The sequence below is a fragment of the Bos javanicus genome, chromosome 19, assembly GCF_032452875.1.
Source record: "Bos javanicus breed banteng chromosome 19, ARS-OSU_banteng_1.0, whole genome shotgun sequence".
Lineage (NCBI taxonomy): Eukaryota > Metazoa > Chordata > Mammalia > Artiodactyla > Bovidae > Bos > Bos javanicus.
Window position 1 is genome coordinate 48,195,311 of NC_083886.1, and position 18,142 is coordinate 48,213,452.

The window sequence follows — 18,142 nt, forward strand, 5'->3', positions numbered from 1 at the left end:
TGGTAGAAATAAATGAATCAGAGAGAATAAAAGAAAAACGAATTAAAAGAAATGAGGACAATCTCAGAGACCTCCAGGACAATATTAAACGCTACAACATTCGAATCATAGGGGTTCCAGAAGAAGAAGACAAAAAGAAAGACCATGAGAAAATACTTGAGGAGATAATAGTTGAAAACTTCCCTAAACTGGAGAAGGAAATAATCACCCAAGTCCAAGAAACCCAGAGAATCCCAAACAGGATAAACCCAATGCGAAACACCCCAAGACACATATTAATCAAATTAACAAAGATCAAACACAAAGAACAAATATTAAAAGCAGCAAGGGAAAAACAACAAATAACACACAAGGGAATTCCCATAAGGATAACAGCTGATCTTTCGATAGAAACTCTTCAAGCCAGGAGGGAATGGCAAGACATACTTAAAATGATGAAAGAAAATAACCTACAGCCCAGATTATTGTACCCAGCAAGGATTTCATTCAAGTATGAAGGAGAAATCAAAAGCTTCTCAGACAAGCAAAAGCTAAGAGAATTCTGCACCACCAAACCAGCTCTCCAACAAATACTAAAGGATATTCTCTAGACAGGAAACACAAAAATGGTGTATAAATTCGAACCCCAAACAATAAAGTAAATGGCAACGGGATCATACTTATCAGTAATTACCTTAAACGTAAATGGGTTGAATGCCCCAACCAAAAGACAAAGACTGGCTGAATGGATACAAAAACAAGACCCCTACATATGTTGTCTACAGGAGACCCACCTCAAAACAGGGGACACATACAGACTGAAAGTGAAGGGCTGGAAAAAGATTTTCCATGCAAATAGGGACCAAAAGAAAGCAGGAGTAGCAATACTCATATCAGATAAAATAGACTTTAAAACAAAGGCTGTGAAAAGAGACAAAGAAGGTCACTACATAATGATCAAAGGATCAATCCAAGAAGAAGATATAACAATTATAAATATATATGCACCCAACACGGGAGCGCCGCAGTATGTAAGACAAATGCTAACAAGTATGAAAGGAGAAATTAACAATAACACAATAATAGTGGGAGACTTTAATACCCCACTCACACCTATGGATAGATCAACTAAACAGAAAATTAACAAGGAAACACAAACTTTAAGTGATACAATAGACCAGTTAGACCTAATTGATATCTATAGGACATTTCATCCCAAAACAATGAATTTCACCTTTTTCTCAAGTGCACATGGAACCTTCTCCAGGATAGATCACATCCTGGGCCATAAAGCTAGCCTTGGTAAATTCAAAAAAATAGAAATCATTCCAAGCATCTTTTCTGACCACAATGCAGTAAGATTAGATCTCAATTACAGGAGAAAAACTATTAAAAATTCCAACATATGGAGGATGAACAACACCCTGCTGAATAACCAACAAATCACAGAAGAAATCAAAAAAGAAATCAAAATTTGCATAGAAACGAATGAAAATGAAAACACAACAACCCAAAACCTGTGGGACACAGTAAAAGCAGTCCTAAGGGGAAAGTTCATAGCAATACAGGCACACCTCAAGAAACAAGAAAAAAGTCAAATAAATAACCTAACTCTACACCTAAAGCAACTAGAAAAGGAAGAAATGAAGAACCCCAGGGTTAGTAGAAGGAAAGAAATCTTAAAAATTAGAGCAGAAATAAATGCAAAAGAAACAAAAGAGACCATAGCAAAAATCAACAAAGCCAAAAGCTGGTTCTTTGAAAGGATAAATAAAATTGATAAACCATTAGCCAGACTCATCAAGAAACAAAGGGAGAAAAATCAAATCAATAAAATTAGAAACGAAAATGGAGAGATCACAACAGACAACACAGAAATACAAAGGATCATAAGAGACTATTATCAACAATTATATGCCAATAAAATGGACAACGAGGAAGAAATGGACAAATTCTTAGAAAAGTACAACTTTCCAAAACTCGACCAGGAAGAAATAGAAAACCTTAACAGACCCATCACAAGCACAGAAATTGAAACTGTAATCAAAAATCTTCCAGCAAACAAAAGCCTAGGTCCAGACGGCTTCACAGCTGAATTCTACCAAAAATTTAGAGAAGAGCTAACACCTATCCTGCTCAAACTCTTCCAGAAAATTGCAGAGGAAGGTAAACTTCCAAACTCATTCTATGAGGCCACCATCACCCTAATACCAAAACCTGACAAAGATCCCACAAAAAAAGAAAACTACAGGCCAATATCACTGATGAACATAGATGCAAAAATCCTTAACAAAATTCTAGCAATCAGAATCCAACAACACATTAAAAAGATCATACACCATGACCAAGTGGGCTTTATCCCAGGGATGCAAGGATTCTTCAATATCCGCAAATCAATCAATGTAATACACCACATTAACAAATTGAAAAACAAAAACCATATGATTATCTCAATAGATGCAGAGAAAGCCTTTGACAAAATTCAACACCCATTTATGATAAAAACTCTCCAGAAAGCAGGAATAGAAGGAACATACCTCAACATAATAAAAGCTATATATGACAAACCCACAGCAAACATTATCCTCAATGGTGAAAAATTGAAAGCATTTCCTCTGAAGTCAGGAACAAGACAAGGGTGCCCACTTTCACCATTACTATTCAACATAGTTTTGGAAGTTTTGGCCACAGGAATCAGAGCAGAAAAAGAAATAAAAGGAATCCAAATTGGAAAAGAAGAAGTAAAACTCTCACTATTTGCAGATGACATGATCCTCTACATAGAAAACCCTAAAGACTCCACCAGAAAATTACTAGAACTAATCAATGATTATAGTAAAGTTGCAGGATATAAAATCAACACACAGAAATCCCTTGCATTCCTATACACTAATAATGAGAAAACAGAAAGAGAAATTAAGGAAACAATTCCATTCACCATTGCAACGAAAAGAGTAAAATACTTAGGAATATATCTACCTAAAGAAACTAAAGACCTATATATAGAAAACTATAAAACACTGATGAAAGAAATCAAAGAGGACACTAATAGATGGAGAAATATACCATGTTCATGGATTGGAAGAATCAATATAGTGAAAATGAGTATACGACCCAAAGCAATTTAAAGAAACTAAAGACCTATATATAGAAAACTATAAAACACTGATGAAAGAAATCAAAGAGGACACTAATAGATGGAGAAATATACCATGTTCATGGATCGGAAGAATCAATATAGTGAAAATGAGTATACTACCCAAAGCAATTTATAGATTCAATGCAATCCCTATCAAGCTACCAACAGTATTCTTCACAGAGCTAGAACAAATAATTTCACAATTTGTATGGAAATACAAAAAACCTCGAATAGCCAAAGCGATCTTGAGAAAGAAAAATGGAACTGGAGGAATCAACCTACCTGACTTCAGGCTCTACTACAAAGCCACAGTTATCAAGACAGTATGGTACTGGCACAAAGACAGAAATATAGATCAATGGAACAAAATAGAAAGCCCAGAGATAAATCCACGCACATATGGACACCTTATCTTTGACAAAGGAGGCAAGAATATACAATGGATTAAAGACAATCTCTTTAACAAGTGGTGCTGGGAAATCTGGTTAACCACTTGTAAAAGAATGAAACTAGAACACTTTCTAACACCATATACAAAAATAAACTCAAAATGGATTAAAGATCTCAACGTAAGACCAGAAACTATAAAACTCCTAGAGGAGAACATAGGCAAAACACTCTCTGACATACATCACAGCAGGATCCTCTATGACCCACCTCCCAGAATATTGGAAATAAAAGCAAAAATAAACAAATGGGACCTAATTAAACTTAAGAGCTTCTGCACATCAAAGGAAACTATTAGCAAGGTGAAAAGACAGCCTTCAGAATGGGAGAAAATAATAGCAAATGAAGCAACCGACAAACAACTAATCTCAAAAATATACAAGCAACTCCTCCAGCTCAACTCCAGAAAAATAAATGACCCAATCAAAAAATGGGCCAAAGATCTAAATAGACATTTCTCCAAAGAAGACATACAGATGGCTAACAAACACATGAAAAGATGCTCAACATCACTCATTATCAGAGAAATGCAAATCAAAACCACTATGAGATACCATTTCACACCAGAATGGCTGTGATCCAAAAGTCTACAAATAATAAATGCTGGAGAGGGTGTGGAGAAAAGGGAACCCTCTTACACTGTTGGTGGGAATGCAAACTAGTACAGCCACTATGGAGAACAGTGTGGAGATTCCTTAAAAAACTGGAAATAGAACTGCCTTATGATCCAGCAATCCCACTGCTGGGCATACACACTGAGGAAACCAGAAGGGAAAGAGACACGTGTACCCCAATGTTCATCGCAGCACTGTTTATAATAGCCAGGACATGGAAGCAACCTAGATGTCCATCAGCAGATGAATGGATAAGAAAGCTGTGGTACATATACACAATGGAGTATTACTCAGCCATTAAAAAGAAAACATTTGAATCAGTTCTAATGAGGTGGATGAAACTGGAGCCTATTATACAGAGTGAAGTAAGCCAGAAGGAAAAACACCAATACAGTATACTAACGCATATATATGGAATTTAGAAAGATGGTAACGATAACCCTGTATACGAGACAGCAAAAGAGACACTGATGTATAGAACAGGCTTATGGACTCTGTGGGAGAGGGAGAGGGTGGGAAGATTTGGGAGAATGGCATTGAAACCTGTGAAATGTCATGTATGAAACAAGATGCCAGTCCAGGTTCAATGCACGATGCTGGATGCTTGGGGCTGGTGCACTGGGATGACCCAGAGGGATGGTATGGGGAGGGAGGAGGGAGGAGGGTTCAGGATGGGGAACACATGAGGAATAAAGGAATAAAAAATTTAAAAAAAAAAAAAAACTTGATGAAGTTAGCAGACTGAGGAAACCAAAACTGAAAAAGACACATGTATCCCATTGTTCATTGCAACACTATTTACAATAGCTAGAACATGAAAGCAACCTAGATGTCCATTGACAGATGAATGGATAAAAAAGTTGTGGTACATATACACAATGGAATATTACTCTGCCATAAAAAAGGAATACATTTGAGTCAGTCCTAATGAGTTGGAGGAACCTAGAGCTTATTATACAGAGTGAAGTAAGTCAGAAAGAGAAAAATAAGTATCGTATACTAACGCATATATACGGAATCTAGAAAGATGATACTGAAGAATTTATTTGCAGGGCAGCAATGGAGAAACAGACTTAGAGAACAGACTTCTGGACATAGGGAGACGAGAGGAGAGGGTGAGATGTATGGAGAGAGCAACATGGAAACTTTTATTACCATATGTAAAATAGATAGCCATCAGGAATTTTCTGTATGTCTTAGGAAACTCAAACAGGGGCTCTGTATTAACCTAGAGGGGTAGGATAGTGAGGGAGAAGGGAGGGAGGTTCAAGAGGGAGGGGATATATGTATACCTATGGCTGATTCATGTTCAGGTTTGACAGAAAACAACAATTCTGTAAAGCAATTGTCCTTCAATTAAAAAATAAATAAATTTTGTAAAAAGAAAGAAGGCCCTGGAGAAAAGCCTGGTATAGTTCCATGACACATGATCAAAAAGACTACAAAACCGGGATTTTAATGCATGCCTAAAATTTTATTTTCATAGCAGTTATTTCCTTATTGATATATTCTCTCACTCTACCTATTTACTGATGAATGTTTCCATCTACTGACTCACAGCCTAACTTTGATCACTTTTGTTTAGCCAAAATGCCCTAAGATCATGTCTTAGCAGTAGTTTGCATTCTTGCCAGGTTTGCTTCATTGCTAAATTGACAAAGACAGTATAGGGATTTTTTTAATAATAAAGAATCATCATTCTTCAAATTGTCAATCATTACCATGTTTTACATTTTAAAGGTGAGAAAGTTGATACTAGTAACCTGGAAAATTTTCTGGAAAATATGGGGATAGAGCTCACAGAAGATAAAGGCATGGAACTACTGAACAATCTTCCAGTTGATGGTGAGCATTAAAAATATCACAGTGGGGAAAAAAATCACAGTGACCTTCAAGGAAACTTGAGACTATGGACTTACATGACTAATATGCACTATTTACAGAATGTCTCACGCCCTCCCCACCAAAATGATTTTACCAAGTTGAGAGCTGTTTCCATTCCTGAGTTTTAGGCTTTTAAGTGAAATAATAAAAATATCTTGAATAAAACATGCAAGTCTTTGTATTTCTAAAATTATGCATATTTTATTCTATTTTAAAATATCTACACTGCTGTCTGATCCTTGGATTTTTCCCTTTCTTGCAGCCAAAAGAAGAGTGTATATGAACAGGTTGATGAAAGAATTAAGGTCTCTTGAAGGTGAGTGAGAAGTATGATGAAAAGGCAATTAAAACTGAGGACATTGAGCTTTGTTCTTATTTTCAAAAACTCTATTTTACATATTTCAGATTATTAATCCTGCTGTCCCAGTTATTAATTCAGTATTTATTCTTTTTATGCCTTAGGTACTGTACATTCACCAAAATTGTTTAACTACAGTAAACCCAAAGCTTTGGTTCCCAAATAAAGTTGTATATCAGAATAACTGGGGAAGAGGGAAAGATTTGGCATTCAGATTACTGGGCCTCTTTCAGTCATATTGATATTGACTTTCCAGAGACAGTACCTAGAAATGTGTGTTATTAAATGTATAGGATTATGATAGAGTAAATCCATGGACAGGATGGATGGATGGATAGTTCTCCATCAATTTAGCAAGTTTCAAATCCTACTGTACAGACATGTTTATAAAGGTTAATAAGTCTTTGTCATGACTTATCAGATACCTCCTGGAAGGAAATGGCAACCCACTCCAGTAATCTTGCCTGGAAAATTCCATGGCTGGAGGAGCCTGGTAGGCTACAGCCTATGGGGTCTCAAAGAGCTGGACATGACTGAGTGACTTCACTTTCTTTCTTTCTATAGTTTCTTTTGGAGAAGGAAATGGCAACCCACTCCAGTGTTCTTGCCTGGAGAATCCCATGGATGGAGGGCCCTGGTGGGCCACAGTCTCCATGGGGTTGCAAAGAGTCAGACATGACTAAGCAACTAACACACACACACACACACATCAGACACCTCCAACCCCTCAGTTTCTTCTCTTAAAAGTTTTCCAAATACCAGAGATCAAGGTTTAGGAATTTCTGACTTAGACACCAAGACCACATTTACTTCAGCCATTTGTTCTTTGCTCTTTATCTTTTATAACTATTGACGCTTCAGTATGAGCTAAAATAATCCACTCTTTACATCACTAGAAATATTTCTAATATCCATCCCTTTCTTTCCTAAGGGACAAAGGTATCTTCAGATAAAGTGGACATTTGCCTTAAAAACATGGGAATTGAACTCACAGAGGAAGAAATCCAGGAACTAAAGGACCACCTACCAGTTGATGGTGAGAGTTTTGATATCAATATACCCCTTAGCAAAACTTTGGATATGAGGCCAGTGTCAGGGCTGGAATGACTAAAGATATGATATATAATATATGAAAAGAAGAAAAGGAGTGAGGCCTTTAGCACAGCTGAAGCCAAGTAACTATCACTCGGGAAAGATCACCAAGAAGGCTGCCCAATGTAGATGACAAGTGTCACTCTTCATAGGAACTGCCAAGGTCTAACAAGAATACTCAAGTCTTTAATCATTGGGTTGTTGTGTGTGTTTTGTTTTTTTTTTTTTAAGAATGTGGAGGATTTACTGAACTAGAGATTTTGTAGATTTCAGATAACTAGTGTCAACACTTCAATCCTCGAGTCCCTACTGTTAATCCAGCATTAAATAGCAGTAGGCAACACTTACATAGTCCTGACTTGTGCAAGGCACTGTTCTAAGCAGTTTACTATATCATTTCATTTTCCAAACTACTCTATAAGTTTCATTTTAATGCTTAATTTATATATCAGGAAACTAAGGCACAGAGAAAACAAGTAGCTTGCCCAGAGTCAGAGATCTAGTGGTAGACAGGCAATCTGGCTCCAGAAACTGTCTTTCAACCACTCTACTAATATTGCCACGAACTACAGAATTAATGATCTTAAGAAGATGTGTAGTGAAGTTACCAATTGGCATTAAATTTGGCATGTGTTAGACTGTGAGGAGAAGACTCTTGAGAGTCCCTTGGACTGCAAGGAGATCCAACCAGTCCATCCTAAAGGAGATCAGTCCTGGGTGTTCATTGGAAGGACTGATGCTGAAGCTGAAACTCCAATACTTTGGCCACCTCATGCGAAGAGTTGACTCATTGGAAAAGACCCTGATGCTGGGAAAGATTGAGGGCAGGAGGAGAAGGGGATGATAGAGGATGAGATGGTTGGATGGCATCACCGACTCAATGGACATGGTTTTGGGTGGACTCCGGGAGTTGGTGATGGACAGGGAGGCCTGGTGTGCTGCGGTTCATGGGGTCACAAAGAGTCGGACACGACTGAGCGACTGAACTGAACTGAACGGAGACTTTTCTTATACTAGTAGAGCTGAGAAAAATTAATCAGGAAATTTTGAGAGGCACTTGCCCCCCTCAGGAAGTAGTAAATATGGAAGATTGACCCAAGTCAATGAATATGGGGTTTTCCAAATAAGTGGTACCTTCATTCTTTTTTTTTTTTTTAATTGAATGGAATTTTTAAAAAATTCTATAGTGCTTTACAATTTTCAAAAGTTTTGCGTAAATGATTTTATATAATCTCACAATAATCCTTTCCCCCCAGTCCTTGCTTTCCTTTCCCCAGTACCTCTCATTATTTCAGTCTATAAACTTTAACTGACTGCCTGTGATGTGTCAGGCACTGTTCTAGGCTCTTGGGGCCTTTGACTTAATAAGAAACAGGCAGTTTTTCCAAAAAGGATTTTATGTCTGCTTTTTTAGACCCTTTCAGTTCAGATCAGTTCAGTCACTCAGTCGTGTCTGACTCTTTGCGACCCCATGGACTGCAGCATGCAGGTTTCCCAGTCTGTCACCAACTCCCAGAGCTTGTTCAAACTCATGTCCATTAAGTCGATGATGCCATCCAACCATCTCATCCTCTATTGTCCCCTTCTCTTCTTGCCTTCAATCTTTCCCAGCATCAGAGGATCTTTAAACACTTTCAGAACTCTTTTAATCTACCAATGCAGTAAATGTAGATATTTTTGGTTACCCTGTTTTCTTAATATCCTGAAACATGATAAAAGATACCACCACAGTGATTTAAAGTGTAGAGTTATTAATCTTATTCTGGTGGACTGCCTTGTACATCTGTGGAATCATCTGAGAGAGAATGGAAAACAGTCTGAGGGGCCCAGCAAGTCTCAATGGAGTGAATTAGAGGCACACAACGTAAAGGAAATGATGGCATCTGTCTTCAATAGGAACAAACTTTAATCCCAAAAGATTCTTCTTTATTTAAAATAATTATAATAGTGCTTATATTAATAATAAGAAAATTCTATAAAGGATAACAATAAAAGATTATCATAATTTAAAATGAACAAGCAAGGATAAATTTCACATCTAAGAACCTGGAATATATACTATTTTTAAAGCTAATTAATTCTATATAATATGCTTGCATTTTGCTAGAACTTTATTATTCAGGAAACATTTGTGGGGGCTTCCCTGGTAGCTCAGATGGTAAAGAATCTGCCTAAAATGCAAGAGACTAGGGTTCAATCCCCAGATCGGGAAGATCCCCTGGAAAAGGGAATGGCTATCCACTCCAGTATTTTGCCTGGAGAATTCCATGGACAGAGGATTCTGGGAAAGATCGATGGCAAGAGGGGAAGTGGGCAACAGAGGATGAGATGGCTGTATGGCATCACCGTCTCAGTGGACATAAATTTCAGTAAACTCTGGGAGATAGTGAAGGACAGGGCAGCCTGGTGTGCTGCAGTCCATGGGGTTGCAAAGAGCTGGATATGACTTAGTGACTGAACAACAACAAAGCATTTATGGAACATCACTCTTGAACAAACCATTAAACTGGTATCTCACCCTTGGGAGAACTTAAAATCTGAGGAATATTAAAAATAATACAAGAATGCAAACACATTTGAGCAGTGATGAATTGGCACCCTTGACCATGAGTGGAGAATGAGCTTGTCCATGGACAGCTTTAAGGTTGCAAACTGAGTCTTGCCTGTTAGTGTAATGGCATCTTTTTACTATTAAGGGCGAGAGGAGAAGGGGGCGACAGAGGATGAGATGGCTGGAGGGCATCACCCACTCAATGGACATGAGTTTAAGCAAATTCTGGGAGATAGTGAAGGACAGGGAAGCCTGGCATGCGTCCGTTCATGGGGTCCCAAAGAGTCGGACACAACTTAGCAACTTAACAGCAATAATCCTTTAATTACTTTTGTAACATCCCAATTTAGTGTTTCTCAAACTTGCAGTTTTATAAACTCATTAAAATGTATCTATTGATATCCAGTAGCTTCTGGTTTTATTTTGAGAAATACTGACTAAAGAAACTAAGTTAATAGTCTATGAAAAAGTCTTTCCATTGAGCATGGGTACTGCAGAACAAAAATTTTGTCAGTAAACAGAATAAATATAACTTGGAAGTTTAGCCAAATACATCAACGTGATGATGACTGTGTCAGCAAGCTACGAGCACAGACATGCGCACCAGCACTCTGTCCTTTAAGGGCATCACTTGGTGCCAAGGGGAGCATAAGCCCAAAGGGAAAGCCAACACTGGTGAAATGGAGACATAATTTTTAAGCAAAATTTTTACATTCTCAATAAGTTTCAAACTCCTGTCTGAGAAAGACTAACCTAATAAAAGAGTGTCTCAAAGGAAAGGAGAGGACTTTAAACCTTGCTCGTCCACTGTGCTGTGTGGTTTTTGATACAGTAAAATGCAGGAATTGTTTTAATTACAATTATGATCTCTGACATTAAAAGCTAATAAACTTCTAGGGAAATGTTTTCAAATGGTTGAATTTGGGGATTTTGCTTCATAATTTAAGGATTTAATATCATTTTTCTAAAAATTTTTTTTATTTTTTTATCTTCAAGATAATGAGAAGATTGATTTAAATGTGTTGATGGATAAAGTTAAAAATATTACAGGTGAGTGAGATATTACAATTATTATTTGGTCTTGAAGTTTTATATGGAACTGTGTTTTTAATATAATAGTGTTTCCTTTCTTTATTCATTCAACAACTATTTATTCAGCACTTAATACATGCCAGACATTGTTTGAGGCATTTACAGTACATCAGTAAACTGAACAAATATAACTTCCCCCACAGAGCTTACAATCTAGCAGAGGAAATAAGCAGTAAACAATAAACATAATAAATAAGTACATTGTATAGTATGTTGCTGCTGCTGCCGCTGCTAAGTCACTTCAGTCGTGTCCGACTCTGTGCGACCCCATAGATGGCAGCCCACCAGGCTCCTCCGTCCCTGGGATTCTCCAGGCAAGAACACTGGAGCGGGTTGCCATTTCCTGTTTGAAAGTGGTAAATTCTGTAGAGAAGAATGAAAAGTAGACTACACTAAAGGAGACTGGGAGAGCAAAGTATGTTGGGGAAAGGAGCACTTATGGTCTTAAATAGAGAATCGGGTCTCTTTAAGATGGTGACATTTGAGCAAATACCTGAAGAAGGTATGAGTTTCAGCCATGTGGGACTTCTGGAAAAAGAGTGTTGCAGGCAAAGGAAATAAGAACTAAGGCCCAAAGCGGAGAGCATATCTGGGCTTTTAAAGAAACAGCAAGAAGGCCAATGTAGCTGAAGTTGAGTAAGTAAGGAAAACAGTAATAGGAGATGAGAAGAGAGACGTGATGGGTACAAGATCAGCCATCGCCATGAAAGCCCTGCCAGGTCTTGGGCTTTTTCCTAAGAGAAGTGGAAAGCCATTGAAGGATTTAGAGCTGAGGCATGATATAATCTGACCTAATCTTTCATCAGATCTTTCTGGATTCTGTGTGAACAGATGGTGGGATGAAGCAGTGGAGGTGGGGAAGTGGAGGAAAGAAACCAAAAATAGAAACAGGGAAACCATTTAAGAGGCTTTTAGAGTAATCCGCATTAAAGATGATGGTTTTTAATACCAGGTTAGATAACAATGGGGTTCCCCTGATGGCTCAGAGGTTAAAGTGTCTGCCTGCAATGTGGGAGACCGGGGTTCGATCCCTGGGTCGGGAAGATCCCCTGGAGAAGGAAATGGCAACCCACTCCAGTATTCTTGCCTGGAGAATCCCATGGATGGAGGAGCCTGGTACTCTATAGTCCACGGGGTCGCAAAGAGTCGGACACGACTGAGAGACTTCACTTTCACTTTGGATAACAATAAGGTGATGAAAATTAGGGATTTCCCTGGAAGTCCAGTGGTTAAGATTCTGGGCTTCAACTTCAGGGGACACAGATTTGACCCCTGGTCTTGGGTGGGGTGAGAACTAGAGTCACTTGCCTGGAGTCACTGCCAAAAAAAAAAGTAATTGAATTTTGATATATTTTAAAAGGAGCCACTGTGATGGATGTTAACTAGACTTATTGTGGTGATCATTTTGTAACACAACGTACACAAAGAAATCCTTCAGACAGAGATACTGGCAATTGAAGGTTGCGCTAGTGTGCATTAAAATGGCAAAGGTTAAAGAGCTTTGGTCAGTGCATCTATAGCATCTGCCGTATCAGATTAGAGGGCAAATCAACAGAGTTAAATGCTGCTGATAATCCAAGTAAGATAAGGGCTGAGAATTGACCATTGTGTATAGCCACATGGACACCACTGGTAATATCAAAAAGAGAAATTGAAAAAGAGAGAGATGTTGTAGGTGGTGAAAGTGGAAAGAAGCCTAACTGAATGATGTTTAAGAGAAATTGAGAGGATAAGATTTAGAAACAGTGTGAATAGGGAATTTCCTGGTGGTTGGTGATTAGGACTTCTTTCAGTTCAGTTCAGTTCAGTCACTCAGTCACGTCCAACTCTTTGAGACCCCATGGACTATAGCACTCCAGGCTTCCCTGTCTATCACCAACTCCTGGAGCTTACTCAAACTCATGTCCATCAAGTTGGTGATGCCATCTAACCATCTCATCCTCTGTCATCCCCTTCTCTTCCTGCCTTCAATCTTTCCCAGCATCAGGGTCTTTTCAAATGAGTCAGTTCTTCCCATCAGGTGGCCAAAGTATTGGAGTTTCAGCTTCGGCATCAGTCCTTCCAATGAATATTCAGGACTGATTTCCTTAGGATTGACAGGTTGGACCTCCTTGCAGTCCAAGGGACTCTTGAGGGTCTTCTTCAACACCACAGTTCAAAAGCATCAATTTTTTAGCACTCAGCTTTCTTTATAGTTCCACTCTCATGTCCATACATGACTACTGGAAAAACCATAGCTTTGACTAGATGGACTTTTGCTGGCAGAGTGATGTCTCTGCTTTTTAATATGCTATCCAGGTTGGTCATAGCTTTTCTTCCAAGGAGCAAGCATCTTTTAATTTCATAGCTGCTGTCACCATCTACAGTGATTTTGGAGCCCAAGAAAATAAATCTTTCACTTTTTCCATTATTTTCCCATCTATTTGCCATGAAGTGATGGGATAAGATGCCATGATCTTAGTTTTCTGAATGTTGAGTTTTAAGCCAACTTTTTCACTCTCCTCTTTTACCCTCATCAAGAGGCTCTTTAGTTCTTCTTCAGTTTCTGCCATAAGGACTTCTTTAATTAGAGAGATAAAAGAAGTTGTGATTAAATAGAAAAGAAGGAAGTGGTGGTTTGAAAGAGAAATGATGTGAAGCAGTCAACAAGAAGAGTGGGAAAGTTAATGGACCAACCGAGTATAGTGTGATTGCCCAACAGAAATAAGGACCTACTTGAGCTTCATGATCATCAATTTAAACTGAAAACAGCATAGTTAACTTCAACTCTAGTGCAGCTTCATGGCTGCAGACACAGAATAAACAGATACTTCTTTTAACCAGGAATGGAGTTTTGCCAAGTGAGTATATTAAAAGCAAGAGTAGAGCAATTTAAATGCAGCCTTCCACAAAATTTAAACATGCTTATCACTTTCTTGTCTAACTCAATGAAACTAAGCCATGCCCGTGGGGCAATGCAAGATGGGCGGGTCATGGTGGAGAGATTTGACAGAATGTGGTCCACTGGAGAAGGGAATGGCAAACCACTTCAGGATTCTTGCCTTGAGAACCCCATGAACAGTATGGAAAGGCAAAATGATAGGATACTGAAAGAGAAACTCCCCAGGTCAGTAGGTGCTCAATATGCTACTGGAGATCAGTGGAGAAATGACTCCAGAAAGAATGAAGGGGTGGAGCCAAAGCAAAAACAATACCCAGCTGTGGATGTGACTGGTGATAGAAGCAAGGTCTGATGCTATAAACAGCAATATTGCATAGGAACCTGGAATGTCAGGTCCATGAATCAAGGCAAATTGGAAGTGGTCAAACGAGATGGCAAGAGTGAATGTCGACATTCTAGGAATCAGCGAACTGAAATGGACTGGAATGGGTGAATTGAACTCAGATGACCCTTATATCTACTACTGCGGGCAGGAATCCCTCAGAAGAAATGGAGTGGCCATCATGGTCAACAAAAGAGTCCAAAATGCAGTACTTGGATGCAATCTCAAAAACGACAGAATGATCTCTGTTCGTTTCCAAGGCAAACCATTCAATATCACAGTAATCCAAGTCTATGCCCCAACCAGTAACGCTGAAGAAGCTGAAGCTGAACGGTTCTATGAAGACCTACAAGACCTTTTAGAACTAACACCAAAAAAAGATGTCCTTTTCATTACAGGGGACTGGAATGCAAAAGTAGGAAGTCAAGAAACACCTGAAGTAACAGGCAAATTTGGCCTTGGAATACGGAATGAAGCAGGGCAAAGACTGATAGAGTTTTGCCAAGAAAATGCACTGGTCATAACAAACACCCTCTTCCAACAACACAAGAGAAGACTCTACACATGGACATCACCAGATGGTCAACACCAAAATCAGATTGATTATATTCTTTGCAGCCAAAGATGGAGAAGCTCTATACAGTCAGCAAAAACAAGACCAGGAGCTGACTGTGGCTCAGATCATGAACTCCTTATTGCCAAATTCAGACTTAAATTGAAGAAAGTAGGGAAAACCACTAGACCATTCAGGTATGACCTAAATCAAATCCCTTATGATTATACAGTGGAAGTAAGAAATAGATTTAAGGGCCTAGATCTGATAGATAGAGTGCCTGATGAACTATGGAATGAGGTTCATGACATTGTACAGGAGACAGGGATCAAGACCATCCTCATGGAAAAGAAATGCAAAAAAGCAAAATGGCTGTCTGGGGAGGCCTTACAAATAGCTGTGAAAAGAAGAGAAGTGAAAAGCAAAGGAGAAAAGGAAAGATATAAGCATCTGAATGCAGAGTTCCAAAGAATAGCAAGGAGAGATAAGAAAGCCTTCCTCAGCGATCAATGCAAAGAAATAGAGGAAAACACCAGAATGAGAAAGACTAGGGATCTCTTCAAGAAAATCAGAAATACCAAAGGAACATTTCATGCAAAGATGGGGTCAATAAAGGACAGAAATGGTATGGACCTAACAGAAGCAGAAGATATTAAGAAGAGATGGCAAGAATACACAGAAGAACTATACAAAAAAGATCTTCACGACCCAGGTAATCACAATGGTGTGATCACTGACCTAGAGCCAGACATCCTGGAATGTGAAGTCAAGAGGGCCTTAGAAAGCATCACTCTGAACACAGCTAGTGGAGGTGAGGGAATTCCAGTTGAGCTATTCCAAATCCTGAAAGATGATGCTGTGAAAGTGCTGCACTCAATATGCCAGCAAATTTGGAAAACTCAGCAGTGGCCACAGGACTGGAAAAGGTCAGTTTTCATTCCAACCCCAAAGAAAGGCACTGCCAAAGAATGCTCAAACTACCGCACAATTGCACTCATCTCACACACTAGTAAAGTACTGCTCAAAATTCTCCAAGCCAGGCTTCAGCAATATGTGAACCGTGAACTTCCTGATGTTCAAGCTGGTTTTAGAAAAGGCAGAGGAACCAGAGATCAAATTGCCAACTCAAATTGCCAACATCCGCTGGATCATAGAAAAAGCAAGAGAGTTCCAGAAAAATATCTATTTCTGCTTTATTGACTATGCCAAAGCCTTTGACTGTGTGGATCACATTAAACTGTGGAAAATTCTGAAAGAGATGGGAATACCAGACCACCTGACCTGCCTCTTGAGAAATTTGTATGCAGGTCAGGAAGCAACAGTTAGCACTGGACATGGAACAACAGACTGGTTCCAAATAGGAAAAGGAGTTCATCAAGGCTGTATATTGTCACCCTGTTTATTTAACTTATATGCAGAGTACATCATGAGAAACGCTGGACTGGAAGAAACACAAGCTGGAATCAAGATTGCCGGGAGAAATATCAATAACCTCAGATATGCAGATGACACCACCCGTATGGCAGAAAGTGAAGAGGAACTCAAAAGCCTCTTGATGAAAGTGAAAGTGGAGAGTGAAAAAGTTGGCTTAAAGCTCAACATTCAGAAAACGAAGATCATGGCATCCGGTCCCACCACTTCATGGGAAATAGATGGGGAAACAGTGGAAACAGTGTCAGACTTTATTTTTCTGGGCTCCAAAATCACTCCAGATGGTGACTGCAGCCATGAAATTAAAAGACACTTACTCCTTGGAAGGAAAGTTATGACCAAGCTAGATAGCATATTCAAAAGCAGAGACATTACTTTGCCAACAAAGGTTCGTCTAGTCAAGGCTATGGTTTTTCCTGTGGTCATGTATGGATGTGAGAGTTGGACTGTGAAGAAGGCTGAGCGCCGAAGAATTGATGCTTTTGAACTGTGGTGTTGGAGAAGACTCTTGAGAGTCCCTTGGACTGCAAGGAGATCCAACCAGTCCATTCTTAAGGATATCAGCCCTGGGATTTCTTTGGAAGGAATGATGCTAAAGCTGAAACTCCAGTACTTTGGCCACCTCATGCGAAGAGTTGACTCATTGGAAAAGACTCTGATGCTGGGAGGGATTGGGGGCAGGAGGAGAAGGAGACGACAGAGGATGAGATGGCTGGATGGCATCAATGACTCAATGGATATGAGTCTGAGTGAACTCTGGGAGTTGGAGATGGACAGGGAGGCCTGGCATGCTGCGATTCATGGGGTCGCAGAGTCGGACAGGTATGAGCAACTGATCTGATCTGATCACTTTCTTTGCTCACCATTATTTCTTCTACTTTTGGGGGGTTGACTTTATTCTTCCTCAAGTAAATTGTTCTTAGTAGTTTCAACAAGAATCAGTCTTTGTCTGAAAAATCTTTATTTTACATTCATGCTTGATCATGGTTTGACTAAGTCTAGACATGTAGATGGTCATTTTACCTTAGAACACTGACATGTGCAGCTACTGTGGACTTCCCAGTTGGTACTAGTGGTAAGGAACCTGCCTGCCAATGCAGGAGACATAAGAGACACAGGTTTGGTCCCTGGGTTGGGAAGATCCCCTGGAGGAGAGCATGGCCACCCACTCCAGTATTCTTGCCTGGAGAATTCCATGGACAGAGGAGCCTGGCAGGCTACAGTCCATGGGGTCACAAAGAGTCATACGTGGCTGACTGACTAACACACACACACAAAGCAGAGCACAGAAGGGTAGGGCCGGAGCACTGAGAATTAGTTCCTAAACCTCTTTTGTCTACTCAGCTACTTTGACTCTTCTACATATATTTGAATTTAGTTTCCATATAAAACAACAAAAAACCTCTCTTAGTTTCCAACTAGTAAGATGCAGCTATCCTTCATACAAGTGAAAGTTGTCTTCAGTCTCTCCCCAGAATAAGAAGAGCAAAGTTCCAACAGTCTATCTCTGGGAGACAGTCATACTATCTCTGGGTCATGTTAATTACTTCCCAAATTTAGTTACAGCCCCATATGAACATTGTTATTTAGAGACTAAGCTGTAAAGTTAGCCTATAATAAAATTTGTATTTTAATTTAAAAGGGGGAAAACAGAAGAACATACATACATAGCTAAATAGATAGGTAGACTCATACACACTGTTTTCTGGCCCTATTTTTTGCTATTAAAAAATCAACTA

General features: G+C 39.1%; 1 protein-coding gene across 1 annotated transcript in view; it reads left to right on the forward strand.

The window, feature by feature from the left end:
* Positions 1-18,142, forward strand: part of EFCAB3 (EF-hand calcium binding domain 3) — a 154,595-nt gene that overhangs the window by 56,367 nt on the left and 80,086 nt on the right. Inside the window, exons 21-24 of the mRNA XM_061392259.1 lie at positions 5,920-6,024; positions 6,326-6,379; positions 7,353-7,457; positions 11,061-11,114. Coding sequence (XP_061248243.1) covers positions 5,920-6,024; positions 6,326-6,379; positions 7,353-7,457; positions 11,061-11,114 — 318 coding nt within the window. The remainder of the gene's footprint in view (positions 1-5,919; positions 6,025-6,325; positions 6,380-7,352; positions 7,458-11,060; positions 11,115-18,142) is intronic.